The sequence below is a fragment of the Petaurus breviceps genome, unplaced genomic scaffold (genome assembly GCF_028583685.1).
Source record: "Petaurus breviceps papuanus isolate PSGF00001 unplaced genomic scaffold, PetGlider_PUasm1.0 91123, whole genome shotgun sequence".
Classification (NCBI taxonomy): domain Eukaryota; kingdom Metazoa; phylum Chordata; class Mammalia; order Diprotodontia; family Petauridae; genus Petaurus; species Petaurus breviceps.
The window spans coordinates 6,091-23,305 of record NW_027187417.1 but is presented as its reverse complement, the minus strand read 5'-3'; the positions used below and the strand labels follow the sequence as shown (position 1 = coordinate 23,305).

At 41.1% G+C, this 17,215-nt stretch overlaps 1 protein-coding gene across 1 annotated transcript; it reads left to right on the top strand.

The window, feature by feature from the left end:
* Positions 1-10,935: 10,935 nt before the first annotated feature.
* On the top strand, positions 10,936-12,540 carry LOC138154676 (protein phosphatase 1 regulatory subunit 16A-like). The gene is made up of 5 exons (XM_069079644.1): positions 10,936-11,126; positions 11,285-11,409; positions 11,720-11,845; positions 12,048-12,123; positions 12,222-12,540. Exons 1-5 carry the CDS (start codon positions 11,060-11,062, stop codon positions 12,362-12,364), a joined length of 537 nt encoding a protein of 178 aa, XP_068935745.1. The 5' UTR covers positions 10,936-11,059; the 3' UTR covers positions 12,365-12,540.
* Positions 12,541-17,215: the final 4,675 nt, after the last annotated feature.

Here is a 17,215-nt window from a genome sequence, read left to right as displayed (position 1 = left end):
ATATGATTTAGCAGATTTAGCTCTGAAAGGAGCAGATTGGAATACATTATTCACAAAGGGAAATGTTGATACAGGCTTATTGCCAGGTGTGGCTTATCCTACAAAAATAAGTATCATCCTACAGAGGAAAATTTGACCTTTAATCAAATATAGAATCTCCCAGCATTTCTGATTAAAACAAAAAACAACACAAACCCTTGTGGAAACTTTGAAATTCCAAGCACAGGATTTAAAAAAAACATAAAAAAGATAAAACAAAACAGTCAATGATAAAGAACTAATCAAATATAAACTGTCTGTAATATGGAGAGATGCTGTATGTGTCCTCTGTGAACCCTGTCATCACAGATCACAAAAGGAGTCTAATTATAATTAGATAAATCCTTTGAGTAGTTCTGTTATGTCTTTTTGATGTTAAGAATGGAAAGAGGAGAAGAAGAATACATGGGGCACAGGGATGGGGGGAAATAAATGGAGGAAAGGGGAGAGGGGCAGAAGATTATGGAAAATTACCTCACATGATTAGAGTGCACAGATAGACATATGAACAAGAAGGGGATGAAGGGAAGATTGCCTGATACTTGAACTTCACCCTCATCTGAACTGGTCAAAGAAGGGAAGAATATACACACATAGTTGGTACAGGAAAATAGGAAGGAAAAGGGAGAGGAGGTAATTAGAAGAAAGGTAAGTTAAGGGCAAAACAAACTCAGGATACACAATTTTTTTTTTGTGGTAGTACAGGATGAAAATCTGAAGGGGGTGCCCATAAGTTGATGACTGCCTTAACAAGTTATATCAATATGATAGAGTACTATTGTGCTGTAATAAATTATGAAAGGGATGGATTCAGAGAAACCTGGGAAGACTTGTATGAACTGATAGAGAGTTAAATGAACAGAACCAGGAAAACAGTGACATCAATATGGCAAACCAAAGACAAACAACTTTGAAAGAATTAGAAACTTTGATCAGTATAATGATCAACCAGTTTCTAGAGGTCTATGATGAAACATGCTGCCCACCTCCTGATAGAGAGATGAAGGACTCAGAATGCAGAATGAGCAAAATGTTTTTGGAATGGCCAATGAAATTTTTTTTTACTTGAGTATACATGTTTTATAACAGGAGTTTTGTTTTTCTTTAATTCTCAATTGGTGGAGGGTGGGGAAGGAGATACATTTTGCTGATTGAAAAATAATACATTTGATAGCATCTGTGGCAGAGTAGTACTTTGTGTCAAAAAGATAAATGTATGTGGAAATGCCTATTTGGTTAGGGATAAAGGGAGAAACAGAAGTGATATTTTTTTTCAAATTCTTTATTAACTTCTGATTTACATCATTCATTTCCGCCATATTTTGAGTTACAAATTTTCTCCCTGTTTTTCCCCTACCCACCGCCCCAAAATAGCAGTCCCACAGGATATCCCCTCCTCCAATCTGCTCTCTTCTATATTTTCTCCCATACCTCTTTTGACTTTTCCAGTGGATCTCTATGCCCCAGTGCCTGTATATCTTATTTCCCAATTACATGTAAAATAGTATTAATAATAGTATATATATATATATACATATATATTTATATATACACACATATATATGTTTGAGTATTTGATTTTAAAACTTTCAATTCCAGATTCATTCCCTTCCACCCTTACTGGGAAGATAAGCAGTTCAGTATAGGTTGTACATGTGTGGCTAATGCAAAACAATAACATAGTAGATATATTGTAAGAGACTGACTATATTTCCTTCCCTCCTATCCCACCTCCCACTTGTTCCATTCTCTACTTTGATCCGGTCCCTTTTAAAAAGTGGGTGCTCCCAACTTTCCTCCACCCCCAGCCTGCCCTCCCTTCCTTCATCCCCCCTCTCATCCCATCCCCCCCCCCTACTCTCCTGGAGGGTGAGATACCCTATTTAGTGTGTATTTCATTCCCTCCTCAAGCCAAATTCAATGGGAATAAGGTTGACCCATTCCCTTTTGCCTTCCTATTCTTCCCCTCTGTTGTAACCACTTTCCCTTGCCTCTTCTATATGAGGTAGTTTACCCCATTCTGTCTCTCCAATCTGCTCTCATTATATTCTTCTCTCACCTCTTAATTTCACCTTTTAAGTATCATCCCTTCCTGTTAAATTGGTCCTGTGCCCTCTATGTATGTATACCTGTAAACATATATACACACATTCACATATGTATTCATATGCCCATATACCTTCCCATATAGACATATATATTTCTATTCCCTTCAACTACTGAGAAAAGTTTAATAAGTTATAGTTATTGTTTTTCCATGTAGGAATGTTAATAGTTCAACTTGGATAAGTTCCTTATGATTTCTTTTCCCTGTTTACCTTCTCATGCTTCTCTTGCTTCTTGTATCTGAATGTCAAATTTTCTATTCAACTCTGGTTTTTTCAGCAAGAATGCTTGAAAGTCCTCTATTCCACTGAATGACCATATTTTCCCCTGAAACATGATACTCAGTTTTGCTGGGTAGGTGATTCTTGGTTTTAATCCCAGCTCCTTTGCCCTCCAGAATATCATAGTCCAAGCCCTTCAATCCCTCAGTGTAGAAGCTGCCAGATCCTGGGTTATCCTGATTGTGTTTCCACAATATTCAAATTGTTTCTTCCTGGCTGCTTGTAATATTCTCTCCTTAATCTGGGAATTCCGGAACCTGGCTATAATATTCCTAGGAGTCTTCTTTTTGGGATCTTTTTCAAGAGGTGATCGGTGGATTCTTTCAACCTCTATTTTGCTCTCTGGTTCTAAAACATCAGGGCACTTTTCTTTGAGAACTTCCTGGAGGATGATTTCTAGGTTCTTACTTTGATCATGGCTTTCAGGTAGTCCAGTAATTTTTAAATTATCTCTCCTGGGTCTATTTTCCAGGTCAGTGGTTTTTCCCATGAGATATTTCACATTGCCTTCTATTCTTTCATTTGTTTGGATCTGTTTAATAGCATCTTGATTTCTCATAAAGTCATTAGCTTCCATTTGCTCCAATGTAATTCTGAAGCAATGATTCTCCTCATTGAGCTTTTGAGATTCTTTTTCCATCTGGCAGATTTGGCTTTTTAAGGCATTTTTCTCATTACCTTTTTGAGCCTCTTTTGCCATTTGAGTTAGTCTATTTTTTAAGGTAGTATTTTCCTCAGTCAGGCTGTTGACTCTCATTTCGTAATTTTCTTGCATTGTTCTCATTTCTCTTCCCAATTTTTCCTCCATTTCTCTTATGTGCTTCTTAATGTCCTCTATGACCTGTAACCAGCTCATATTTTCCTTAGAAGCTTTTGGTGCAGGAGTTCTGACTTCACTGTCTTCTTCCTGTTCTATGCTTTGCTCTTTTTTGTCCTCAAAATAGGAGTCTAATGTTGGAATCTTCTTTCTGCTTTGTTTCCTTTGCCTGTTCATGTCGCCCCTCAGTCACTTGACCCCTGGGCTTTTTGCCACAGTAGGACTCTGCTACCAGACAGGGGAGCTTTCGTCCCAAACACTGGGGTTTTCTCAGCTGCCGGAAATATTAGATGGGTGCCCTCTCTGAGGTCTCCACATGCTCTGGCAGGCTGGACACACACCCCAGGACCTCCACCCCAGACTGCAATCCAGATCCAAGAAGGTTAAAGCAAGAGCGATTACCCCTCAGACTGGTCCCCCTACACTCTGCAGGCCAGGAGCTGAAGCTGCCACATGGCAGCACTGGCTGGCTGTGCCGGTCTTAGCAGCTTCTCGCCCCGGGGGCAAAAGCCACACACTCCCACTCTCACTTTGTCCTTCGCATCTATGTGTTGACAAATCTGGAAATGGCCACAGCTGCTGCTGATCTGGGGTCCCTCTGGCCTGTGGCTTGTCAGGCCCACCCTGGGGCTAAAGCCTCGGCATGGGAATGGGCTTAGCTCCCAGAGCTCTGCGGGGGCCAATTCCTGCCAGCCTGCTGGGCTGTCCTCAGCAGGAGGTTAGCTTCTCTGTGTCATTTTGTGGGTTCTGCAGCTCCAAAGTTTGTTTAGAGTTCCCTTTTACATGGATTGGGGAAGGTGGAAGCTGGAGCCCAGCTAAGGCCCTGCTTCTACTCCGCCATCTTGACTCTTCCCCCCAGAAGTGATATTTTTGAGGGAATATACTATATGCAACCCAAAGAATCAGAGCAAATGGATAATAAGTTTATAATATGGATTGCAAAACTCAGCACAAAGATGTGATTGGTCACAAGCAGACATCTGCTCTAGTGCAAACCTCATTCTGTTGAAAGCACAAGGAAAAATTCCTGACTTACCTTATAGACTTTTCCCAAGGGTTAATTAAAGAGAGTGATCAGCAGAACAGTTACTGAGAGCTTAATTCTTACCAACAAAAAGAATAGGCTGGTTAAAGTAGAAGTGACAGAAATCTTGAAGAGCTATATAATGGTGTAATTATAGAGTTCATGAGATAGAGAAAGATGTGAAAATAGGATGTTCACATGACCCAATTTGTTTTTTTTTAAGAGGGAAGCTCAAGAAGTGTGGGATATATTCAAGAATAAAATTCCGATGAGGAAAAAAGGAAATACAGATAATAAGGACTATTAGAGAACTTCACAACCTAATACCTGTCAAATTCTGATCGAAAAGCAATTGTGTATGCAGGGCATGTAACTGAAAAAGAATATAAAAATGGAATAGTATTGTAAAGAGAACAAAAGTTTGTGAAAATGCTAAGTACAGCAGATTTAAAAACAATGTTTGAAGCATAAAGTAGAAGAAAAGGAAATGTTTTAGCTATTATTGGACAACCAGTGAAAGAAAGTAAACCTGCCCTACTATTTTGTTTTGGTTGGTACTGAGGATAGAATAAACATGGATAGGAGAAAATTGGAACTGATTATGGGTGAGGAGATAGTAAGAGAATACCTACCTGAGTTTAAATGAGTTTGAATCTACCAAATTGGATCAGTTGCATCTCGGATATTACTGAGGGAAGTATAGATATGATTGCCAAACCACTCTCAGTTGTTTTTGAGTAATCATGAATAATTTCAGAGGTTCTGGAAGACCAGAAATGGAACAAATATCCTGTTTTTTTTTTAAATTGGAAGAAAGTGAATTCTAAAAATTAATACTACCAAGTATGATGTTTAGCTCAGACAAAATTTTAGAACATATCAATCCTCAGGAATACTAATAGCAATCATTGATAGTCAGCAAAAGTTCATGAAATCATCCCAGATGAACCTCAGTTCTTTTATTTACTGTTTGATGGAGATACTAGACCATTATCTTAGAGATTAATGCTGTGGATATAGCGCGTCTATATTTCAACACAGGCAAAGTCCTTCACTTATGAAGAAAATGGTGAAATGTATAGATGGGATGGTAGTACCAACAGCTGGATTCAGAACTAGTTGAACAACTATACCCAGAGAGTGTTAGTCAATAGACATTTGTTATGTACCTACCCTCTGCCAGGCATGGTACTGGAGATAAAATGAAAGACCCTACCCCCCACCAAATCCCTGTCCTCAAGGACTCAGCAGGCTATTGTAGGAGCCAGCATGCAAAAACTACATACATTATACACAAACACATGACTAATAATAGATGAGCAGAAGGGGAGTCATTAAGGGGGATCAGGAAAGGCTTCCAATGGAAGGTTCTATTTTATTTGGAACTTGAAGGAAGCCAGGAGTAAACCATGAGGATAGAGAGCATTCCAGGCATAGGAAACAGAAAATGCTCAGAGTGGGGTGACAGAGTTGTCTTATTTTTGTAACAGTAAGGAGGCTGGTATCACTAGATTGCACAGGGAGGAAATAAAGTATTGTTGTTCAGTCATTTCAGTCATGTCCTACTCTTCGTGACCCTACTTCAGTAGAAGCTGCCAGTTCTTTTGAGAACTTGATTGTAATTCCTTGGTACTTGAATTGGTTCTTTCTGGATCCTTGCTATATTTTTTTTTCTTTGATGTCAGAATTCAAGATTTTGGTTATATCATTTCTGGCCTATTCCTTTTGGTGTGCCTATCAGGAGGTAAAATTGGTAGATTCTTTCTTTACTTTGTTCTTTGCTTCTAATAGATCTGGGAAACTTTCAGTTATGGTTTCTTGAAATACAGTGCCTAGATTTTTAAAAATCACCTTTTCCAGGAAGTCCAGTGTTTCCTAATCTCTCTCCTTGACTTGTTTTGTGATCTATTGTTTTTGCTATCAGATACTTAAATTTTCTTCCATTATTTTCAACCTTTTGATTTTGTTCCAGTATTTCTTACTGTCCCATAGAGTTGCTCATTTCTGTTTGTTCTGTGCTTGTTTTCAGGGATTCCCTTTCTTGGATTAAATTTACCACCTTCTTTTCTACTTATTCTCCTGCCATTTATTTTCTCCGGGGCATTTGTTTTATTTTTTATCTCTTTGTTCATTTCATCTAAGTATTCATATAGTCCTTATGGAAACCATTTTTCCCTTGTGGTTGATATGGAATCAGATTTACATTAATTATTGATATTTATGGGTCTTTTCTTTGACTTAGCTTTCAAGTTTCGGTTCCTTAATTTCAGCATTGTACCAGTAACAGACTCTACTTTCTGTTATGGCAGACCTCTGCCTCCTAGGTTTAGACCCCCTCCCACCCTGGATCTTTGAGGTTAAATTTTGGATCTTCAGGGGCCTCTCTGGTATCTCAGAGTGTTAGGGACCTCAAAGTCCCTGGGTTGGGGTTGTCCCCTTGTGAACACTGCTGTACCACACTGGGCAGCACTGCACTGATCGATGTCTTCTGAGACTCCCTGGGCATTTCTGAGCATTGTGGGGCTTCTTTGGGGAGGGTAGGTGGGTCTATTCTTGCTGCTCCAAGACACAGAAATTTTCAGGCTCTACATGTCCTGTCTCTGCTTGTTATGAAAGGCACTGGGGTTGGTTTTATTTTTTTTTTTTTTTGGCAGGGGAGGAATGGGGTAGAGCAAGGAGGAAGGGAGCAGGTTCTTGCTTGTTCCTGGACTGCTATCTGATCTTTTGTGCAGTTCTAAGGAGGTAGATATCGTTTACCCTATTTTCTCATTGAATTGCTTTATCATTATTTGGACTGGTACAAACTTTAGGGTTTTTCCAGGTATGTCAGACCTAGGCAGCTTGCCTTCCCTCCAGGTGGACATCTTGGCTGGAAATCCTCTCAGTACCCTTTAGAGACATTTAGTCTCATACATACTTTATCTTCCAGTTGCTCAAATAAATTTTACCTTTCTAGTTTCATTGGACTCTTGTATTTCTAAATTCCTACCTCAACTCTGTTTTTTTTTTTTTATCAGAATACATGAGTCCTCTGTTCCATTAATGATCCATTTTTCCTTTGTAGGATTATACTCAGCTTAGCAGTATAAGTTATTTGTTGTTTTAGTCCTGTACCTTTTGTCTTTTAGAACATTGTATACCAAGATCTCTGGTTTTTAATAAAAAGCTTCCAAGTCATGTATGACCCTGAGTTCCTTAATACTTGAACTGATGCTTTTTTTCAGTGATTGTTGTATTTTTTTCTTTGTTGTGGTTTCCTCTTGTTGTGTGACTTCTAGATTTTGACTATGAAAGTCCTTTGATTTGATTTGCAAAACTCTAGGTGTATACATTCTTAAAATTTTTTTAGGGGGGAATGGGACTGAGCTTTCACTTAGCCTTTATTCTGTTGATTTCAGAATTAAAAAAAATCATTTTCAGTTTCAAATTCTCTTTCCCTCTCCCCCCCCCACCCATTGAGAAGGCAAGAAATATGGTACTTGTTTTTTTTGAGGGGGAAGGCAGGACATTTGGGTTTAAGTGACTTGCCCAAGGTCACATGGCTAGTAAGTGTGAAGTGTCTGAGGCTGGATTTGAACTCGGGTCCTCTTGACTCCAGGGCCGGTGCTCTATTCATTGTGCCACCTAGCCACCCCAAATATGGTACTCTTTCTATCTATGAAGTCATGAAAAACATTTTCATATTATGGACATACATACATACATACATATATTTGTATATATATGTGTGTGTGTGTATTCTTAACAGCCCTTGTTACATACACTACATCCGTAGGCAAGAGAATATCACTCCTGTATTTTTAGCTGTGGTCCAGCATTGTAAATCCTTTCTTTAGATATTATCTTTGGAATTAGCTGTTCACTTCCCAAATCTACCTTTCTCTTCTGAAGCCTTTGCCCTCAGTCTGTAGCAGTAGTGAAAACACTCCCTGTACCCACAAAGCCTTCTGTTTTTGCTACCATACTTTAATCATATAGTTATAAGAACAGGCCTTACTTTTAAGGAGTTTACATTCAAGTGTTAGATATATCCTCCAATAAGGATGATGTGATTTGGGGCAAAAGTGAAATTGACAAGGAAATTGCAGAGGGTTTCAGGATTGTTTGAGAAGGGAGACTGTTGATTGCACAAATATAGAATAAAGGGGATGTGTCTGTGGAGTTCTTTTTATCTGCATGAGAAGTCTTCATAAAAAGGCTGGATTATGGCTTCTTGTGTTGCTTTAATGGGGATTCCTTGCAGGGTATATCTTGGCCTTGATGACCTTCAAGGTTTGAAATTCTGTGATTCTGTGGAAGGGATCTTGGGAGTTTGTGAGTCAGCAAGCCCAATGTGAGCCAGTGATGGGAAGTGGCTACCAGTCCATTAAATGGCATTAACGAATGTCCCATGCAGACTGCCCAGATTAGACAGGAGAAGCATTGTGAATCCAGTTTGGGGCATCAGGTTTTAGAAAGGACAAGCTGAAGTATTCAGAGGAGAGAAATCAGCATGGTAAGAGGACTTGAAACTCAATGTACCTGCTTGTGTGTAGCTTGGAGATGGAAAGATTTAGGGGCAACATACTTCTGTCTGAAGGATTATTGTATGGAAGGATTAAACTTGTTCTTGGCCTCAGAAAGCAAAACTAGGAGTATTAAGTGAAAGGAGAACATATCCCTTATATTTAGAGCTGTCCAAAAAAAGTGGAAGGTTCTGCCTTCTCATAAGCCAGGAGTTCTCCATCACTGGTATTATAGAGAAAATACATGGTTCAAGTAAGAGTATGTACCCTCTGAAGTCCCATATAGCTCTTATATTCTATGATAGTGTTATCCTACATAGGAATGTCTGTTGTGGGTATTTGTCATGGATTCTATTTTTTCTTTTTTTGGCTTTTTGGAGGGCAATTGGAGTTAAGTGACCTGCCCAAAGTCACACAGTTAGTAAGTGTGTCAAGTGTCTTGAGGGTGGATCCAAACTCAGGTCCTCCTGACTCCAGGGCCAGTGTTCTATTCACTGTGCCACCTAGCCGCTCCAGTTGTCCTGGATTCTTGTCACTCATCGGTCTACCCTACAGATGAGTACTCTGGTTCTCTTTGTTGCTTTTTAGTGTTCTTCCTTATTGGGTTATTGTCCAGGGACTAATGTCTTTGGTCTGCTACTTTCCTTTGGGATTGGTTGCTTTTAGGGTCAGGACATCAGTCCCCAGTGTTTACAAAAAAAAATTCAAAACTTACTCCAGCCCCTGGCCTCACCAGGCTGGTCTTATCTTTTTCTTGAACTACTTACCCTTACCCTGCCCCTAGGAATCAGCAAGCAACTACTCCCACTGGGTCAGGTGGAGGGATGGGCAGGCAGGTAGCCAGGTAGTCCTGATGTAAATGTTTAATGGGAAGATAGTCCACAGGTAACCTGAGCCCCAGGTTTCTGGCTTGCACATCTGCCAGCCAAATGCAACTAAGAGGAATGTTTGGGGCTAAGCCTCTGTCTTTTTGATGGCTGTTCACTAACCTGGACCTAATGTCATTGGGAACCAGTCCCCTGGAAGGGTGCACAGCCAATAGAGTAAGAACAAAGGTTGTAGGGAGATAAGTTAAAGGGGTCTTCATCTGGTTAGGATAGACATTGAGTGGGCTCCACTTGCAGGAGACACAGGCTTCCAGCAGGTCTGGATAGAAACTCATGCTACCAGGCCGGCCAACACCTGGCCCACAAGACACAGAAACTGAGCCAGGCCTTGGCCCAACAGCTGCAGCCCCCCCCCCCCCCAGGAAGCAGCCCACCTTCCTGTGGGAGCAGCAACAGTCAGAATCCTCCAGGGCTTCCTTGGAAAACAACTGTGGGTAATGTTTCTCAGGCAGCAGCCTTGCTTCTAGCAAGTACTGCTTCAGACAGAAACCAGAACCATCCCTTCTGGAAATAATAGTAATAGCTTCTTATATAATACTTAAAGGTTTGAAAAGCACTTTACAAATATTATCACATTTGATTTTCACAACAGCCCAGTGAGGTAGATACTTGATATCATCCCCATTTTACAGTTGGGGAAACCAAAGCAAACAGGAGTTAAGTGACTTGCCCAAAGGTCACTTCTCTTAAGCGGCATTTGAACTCACATCTTCCTGATTTCAAGTCCATTTCTCTATACTCTTTGCCACCTAACTGTGTTCTCTCTCCAGGGCCTCACCTCCCTTTGGGGCCCAAAGCCAACCTTTACTGACCCCTTACTGTCTCCACCCTGAATCTCATAATGAGGTGGAGCTTGTGGTGCTAGACCAGGTCCTAGATGTACAGCCACTACAGCTTTTGCAAGGTCAACCAGCTACCTTGCAAGGGATTCACTCGTGGAACTGAGGACCAATCAGAGAATGCTGTTCTCTCAAATCAGTACCTCTCTGGAGAAGACTCCAGCCAGATCTGAGTGGACCTGTACAATGTGGATTTTGGGGAGAAGTGTGACCAGGAGAGAACCCCATGTGGTAGGAACAGCTTGATTGACTGTTTACCACTTCCACAACCTGTAACCATAAGAGCACTGAGGTTGATTTGGTCTGGGTGCAGGGTAGTTGGATGGTGGGGTAGTCAGGAGAAAGTCAGGCTTGAGATCCATGACTTTGGCTAGGATTATCCTCACCTGAAAACAAGCTGGGTACAGTGATCTCCAGAGCAGCTTGTATAAAAGGGATAGATGGCACTCTTCCTGCCTAGCTCTTCAGGAAGGAAAACTCAGGATTAGAGGGTCAGACTGGAGAGCTCTCCCATCCCTTTGCAGTGGTGCCAATCTCCTGGCCATCAACACGGATGGGAACATGCCTTATGACCTGTGTGAGGATGAGCTGACTTTGGACTCCATTGAGACAGCTATGGCTGAGCAAGGTGAGTGGAAATGCTTGTCTAGGGTGGTCAAGGTTGTATTAAACAAAAGTCACCTTAGGAATCCTTCATGCCCTGGCATGAACATAGGAATAATTTGGGGTGATGGAACTGGTGGGGATGGTAGGTTCTAGAGCAACCCTGAGCTCAATATTCCCTAGGCATCACTCAGGAGAGTATCGAGGAGGCACGGGGAGTACCAGAGCTACACATGGTGGAAGATATCCGGAGCCTGCTACAGGCTGGGGCTGACCTCAATGCTCCCCAGGATCATGGGGCCACACTGGTAAGGGCCAGGGCCATGGGCCTACACTCATCTGGTCCCTTTGTGGGGCTGGTAAGGACCAAAGAGGTGAAGAGAGACGGAGCCACGTTTTGTGTGTCTCTGACTTGTTTGAGGACCACTTGGAATTGGACTTAGGGTCTCTGCTCAGTCTGCGCCTGAGTACTCTGAGGAAAGGAGACCTCCCAGGCTTCCTTCACTCTTTAGGGCAATGATGTTGCAGGAAAGGGGGCAGAAATGGATATACTGGAGAGGGGAAATTCGTCCCTCCCTGGGCTGATGGGACTTCCTCAGCCCAGGCTCCCACCCCTAGTTGCACATTGCCTCAGCCAATGGCTACCTGGAGGCAGCTGAGCTGTTGCTGGAGCACAAGGCCAACTTGAAAGCCAAGGACCAAGATGGCTGGGAGCCACTGCATGCTGCAGCCTGCTGGGGCCAGGTGAGTAGGGAAGGGAGATCAGGGCAGGACTCCACCATGGTTTCCAGCTCCCACTTCCCACTCTCTTACCCCTTTATGTATCGAAAGAGTATTCCATGGCCCCAAGCCCCCCACTGTCCCACCTCTTTCCACTCCCCAGAGTAGGTCTCCAAGCCCAGCTCCATGAGGGCAGTGTCAGGGGCAGCTTGGCTTGTGCTCACAGGTACATTTAGTGGAGCTGCTGGTGGCCCATGGAGCTGATCTGAATGGGAAGTCGCTGCTGGATGAGACGCCCCTGGGTGAGTGAGCTCCCCCAGGAGTCTGTTAGGGCACCAAGGGCACTGTCAAGGGAAAGATGCCAGACTCATGGATCAGGGACTTTTTGCTGTTCCCCTAGATGTGTGTGGGGATGAAGAGATGCGAGCCAAGCTGCTGGAGCTTAAGCACAAGCACGAAGCTATCATGCGTTCCCATGACCGCCACCGCGGCTCAGGCTCCCTGCTGCAACGCCGAACCTCCAGTGCAGGCAGCAGAGGGTGAGACCTTCCCCTGGGATCCATGGCCACAGCCCAGCCTGCCCATCCCAGGGTCTGCCACTGGGGGGAGCCCACACCCTGGGGCTGCTCAGTCATCTCCTCTCCCTCCAGATTGCCGCTACCATCCCCTCTGATGCCTGGTGCTATCTTTGCCATTCTCCATCCCTCCTCCTGTTGGGTCCCCTTATCTCCCCATTTCCAGTCTCCAGCACCCAGCCTCCTTTCCCACCTTCTACTAGTTCTGCTAGTTTATCCACTTCCTTTCCCCCTTCTTCCCACATTCTTATGGAAGGCACCATCCCCCTTATATCAAGACCTCTGCCCCTTGCCTTCAGGACCTAAGTGCTCTAGAACTGCTTGGAGTGGTTGCCTGGCCTAGGCTCCTGAACTGACATGAGAGCTATTCCAGGGGCCACCATCCAGCCCTATCCCTTCTCTTCCATCCTCCTCATCCCCCTAAGGGCAGCTGTGTGGCACAATGGATAGGGTACTGGGCCTGGAGTCAGGAAGACTTGACTTCAATTCTAGCCTTAGATACTTACTAGCTTTGTGTTCCTGGACAAGTCACTTAACCTCTTCTGCCTCAGTTTCCTCAAGTGTAAAATGTGTATCATAATTGCACTTACCTCTCAGGATTGATGAGAGAATTAAATGAGATATTTGTAAAGAACTTAGCATAGTCTCTGGCACATAATACGTGCTTGTTTCCTTCTTTCTCTCCCTTCCCCAACCCAGCCCCTGCTTCTCCCCCTTGTCATCCCCTTCTTTCCCCTCTTCAGTTTTCAATCTTTTCTCTGAAGAGACTTATCTCCCTTCCCATCTAGGTTTGAAACCCTGCTGCTAATGTCCATAGCCTTTACCCTTCAAAGAATGCTTTCCTATCCCCAGCCTTTCTCAGAATGCCTTATACTATGTCAACTCTTTACCAAACATTTTTTCCAAAGAAACAAACAGAAAGTTTCCCCTTTACCAAAGGCTTACTCAGTAAACAAACAGAATAGGGTTCACCTTAAACGACAGTTTGATCAAGGAACAAAAGAGAATTAGTCAGTGCATATGCTTATATGAGCTTATTAATTCTCTGAACCAGAGAATTATGCATGGAAGGGAGTCAGAAAATATTTCTGAACTCCCTGAAGGGTTAATTTGAGAAGTTTTTATAACCATAAAGTAAGCATGCCCAATCCCCAACTCAGGACCCCAGTGTCCTTCATTTGCCAAAATTATAATTCCACAAAACAAGTAGGGTGGCCCTAGGATGTCTGGCTTTCTGCCAAAAGTAAACATAGGGTGTTGCAAAATGGGGGGTGTCAAGATAGTGCCTCTAACATGGGAAGGCCATAAAAAGATAAGGTAAATGTCAGGTGGGCCTGTCCTTGGCAGAAGAATGTTCCCAGTCCGCCAAATCCAGCAGGAGAGCTTGGGTTCACTCAGAGAACAAAGCAAACCATGTCTGTCATGCCAGAGCACGTAAACATGCGTTGGTTAAGCTCAGGGCGGTTCAAAAATGTCTTTTTTCTGATTGGGCAATCCAGGATTTTAGCTTTTCTCAAATGAAGGGGGCTCTAGTTGGTTTATATTCCCCTCCTTTTGGTGAAGGTTGCACCAAGGTGCCACCTGCAGACCAAGTAAGGCATGAGGAAAACTTCTCTTTTCTTCAGGGAGTGGGAAGAAATGTCCAGTCAGAGGGGGAGTCTTTAGATGGTCCAGGAGTGCAAACCCACAAGTTGGCAGCTGTGCGAGTAGCCAGGAAGTCCTGATAGGGCCTCTTAGAAGACATATTAGTTGACAATTAAGGAAAAGCAGCCCAGCATAGGAACTTACTTAAAGACACATAGCGATAGTCCAATTTCCCAGCCACGCAAGGCTAGGTTGAAACAATACAATAAAGTTTTTCTCATAATTCCCAAAATTGCATAATTACATTAAGTCAGGGACAGATTAAACCATATAGAAGGTCATAATGGACCAGTTTTGAGAAAGGAGATTTACATGTCACCATGGTAACCAAGGAAACAAACATAAACCATACAGAGCAGCATATTATCACCAATGTTAACTAACATTCCCAATGTCCATTTAAGAAGCACCTTTTAGGTCCCAATTGTCTCATGTAGTTATCTGGTCCCTAGACATCCTTTCTTCAGTAAAAGTTTTATTCTCAGGACAGTTCTAAAAGGAAATTCTGCTTCTCTTGTTTCAAATCTTGAAATCTCTAGGTAATTTTGACCTAGTATAATTCAGTACAATCACTTGAATTTGGTTCTCCAATTTTGAAACTTCAGAGAATTTCACTTTATGTATCATTTGCTGTTTCTGCCCTTACCTAATTCCTGTACTTGGTATAAGAATCTTTTAAAAACTTGAGGGGCTAACCCTAAAATGAACTCTTCTGTCTTTTAAAATTATCAGACAGATACTTTAATAATGGGAAAATATCTTCACTTTCTTTACCACTATCCATATAATTTATGTCTAAAAATTCAGTTTTGAAACTTATTACCAAAATATGCTTAAAGCCTGAATTTCCATAGTAGATAAATTTTGGAAGCCAATCTTTTATCTCTCTCTCTCTCTCTCTCTCTCTAGAGGAAACAATTTTGTCCTGTTGCTTTTTTCAAAATTTACTATCCCATTTAATTGCATATTTCCTAATTACTTTATCTAATCATTTCCTCCTTAAGAGGATTTTATCCCTATATTGTTATTTGGCCACAAATGGAAGTTAAAATGATAAGATATCCTTACTTACCATCCTATTATAGTAACTCAGATGTTCCAGTATCATTTTTTAGTAGATTTAGTATTGTACTTACAGAACTTCTTGAGTATAGAAATTTACTATAAAAGAAAAAAAGAGACATAATTTTGACAATGTTATATAGCATAACAGAAGGGGAAAAAACCTTCTTTAGCTCTGTTTGATTCCAGGTATAAGTCATATCTGACAGCCAAACTTAGAGCCAGAAGATGTTAAAAGCAGGGCTCAGGATTAATCAGGTGGGGATTTCAGAAAGGAAACAACACAACTGAGAAATGGAGTCAGAAGGATCCTACCTATGTCGTGTCTGAGGTTGTGCTCAAAACTTTTCCCAGTCACAGACATTCCCCTTTAGCAGTTCTCAGCCTGCAGCACATGGAATTCTGCTTTTGGCTTCATGATAATTCAGAGAACTATTCCTGTAATCAGAGTTCAAAATTATAGTAAATTACAGTCCCATAAAGTCTTGAATTGCATGTTGTAGTATTCAGGGCTCCAGGTGAGTTCAACTCTTAAGGATCACATAAGTATTTACCATAATCTCACATTGCTAACAGTAAGAGACTTGTCAAGAAAAATACTACTGCTCTCAGAATCCCTTTAAACAACGGGAACATCTTAAGGTGAGTCTTAAGCAGTTTGCGTGCATTTCTGCATTATGTTCTAATTCCAGATTAAATAACAGACATAAGTAAAATCACATTTCCCATAAAGATAACACAAAAGAACTCATAAGTTACTACTCTTCATTAACAACTGTCTGTACTGAAATCCTATTTCTTAAACAAAAACAAAAGTTTCCTGCCTTTAACCTCACAACTTGATAGATTTACATCCTTGATTCACAAGCTTGTTTATCCTTCTCTGATTTTACTCCTTACTCTGAAAGAATGAGATACTTCAGGAATTGAATCATATATATGATAATTTCAAACACTAATTTAATTCTTGCTTAGCCCATAGAATGACTACAAATTCAGATTGAAACAGCAAGATCTCTTCTACTTTACAACTGAGAGTAATTTAGCAATAAATTATCTTGCAAATGAAAATTTAGTTGGCCTTCTAAAAATCACACAGGAGATTTTATTATTTCTTTCTAAAAGTATTTCCCCTTCTTAAAAACAGGTTAAAATTTATATCTCTCTTTTCCACCTTAAAGTAAAAATAAACCTTTAAAATTGAAATTCATTAAAACTAAGTTGGTGTAAATTGTTCTTAGTAACATAAATTCCCAAAGTACTATAACAAACTAAATTCCTAGTCATCACAAAATTCCTAGTTTTCACAGAATTTCTAGCTATCACAAAATTCTTAGTCAAAAAGGTGTTACAATGGGTAGGAGATTAGTTTTTATACGCCAAGAATATACCCCATTAAATTAGTCTTATCATAATAACAAAGTTTACCAGACCTTTAAAATTTACTCAGTATCTTTTCTTTCCTTTGTCCTTAAATATATTATTAGAAATTAAGAAAATATCAACATTCTGGAATCTCACATAAAGAGTGAATGTGGTAGTTCACAAACCTTCAAATTAATATGTATATAAACGGATATCCTTAGATGAAACAGGCATGAAAATCACAGCCCCTTATTGGGCAAGGATTCCCATTTACTCAGTAGGAATTCCACAACACAGAAAACTCTTGCACAGGGTTGATAAGAACTTTAGGTGAAACTTCCTCTTAAATATAGACAAAATGTGGAAGTTTACCCTCACCTATTTATTCTCCCCTGTTATTTGGGGTATATGTGTGTACAATTCTTTTTTTTTTTTTTTGCTTTGTTTTTTGGAGGGGGAAGGCAGGGCAATTGGGGTTAAGTGACTTGCCCACACGGCTGTTAAGTGTTAAGTGTCTGGATTTGAACTCAGGTCCTCCTGTTTCCAGGACTGGTGTTCTATTCCCTGTGCCACCTAGCTGCCCCTACAATTCTTAATCTGACAAATTTAGATAGTAAGAGGAATTGCTTTTTCAACAACATAGCTGATAACAGTTGTTTACCAAATTCTGCAATTTAGAAACATAACAATACCCCAAACAATATTATATATTTAAAATTTGGAACAAACCCATTATCACTTTAGGTGA

Coding starts and splice junctions, on each gene's coding strand:
- LOC138154676 (XM_069079644.1), top strand. CDS start 11,060: ATGCCTTATGACCTGTGTGAGGATGAGCTGACTTTGGACTCCATTGAG. Junction 11,127..11,284: donor GACAGCTATGGCTGAGCAAG/GTGAGTGGAAAT, acceptor AATATTCCCTAG/GCATCACTCAGGAGAGTATC. Junction 11,410..11,719: donor AGGATCATGGGGCCACACTG/GTAAGGGCCAGG, acceptor TCCCACCCCTAG/TTGCACATTGCCTCAGCCAA.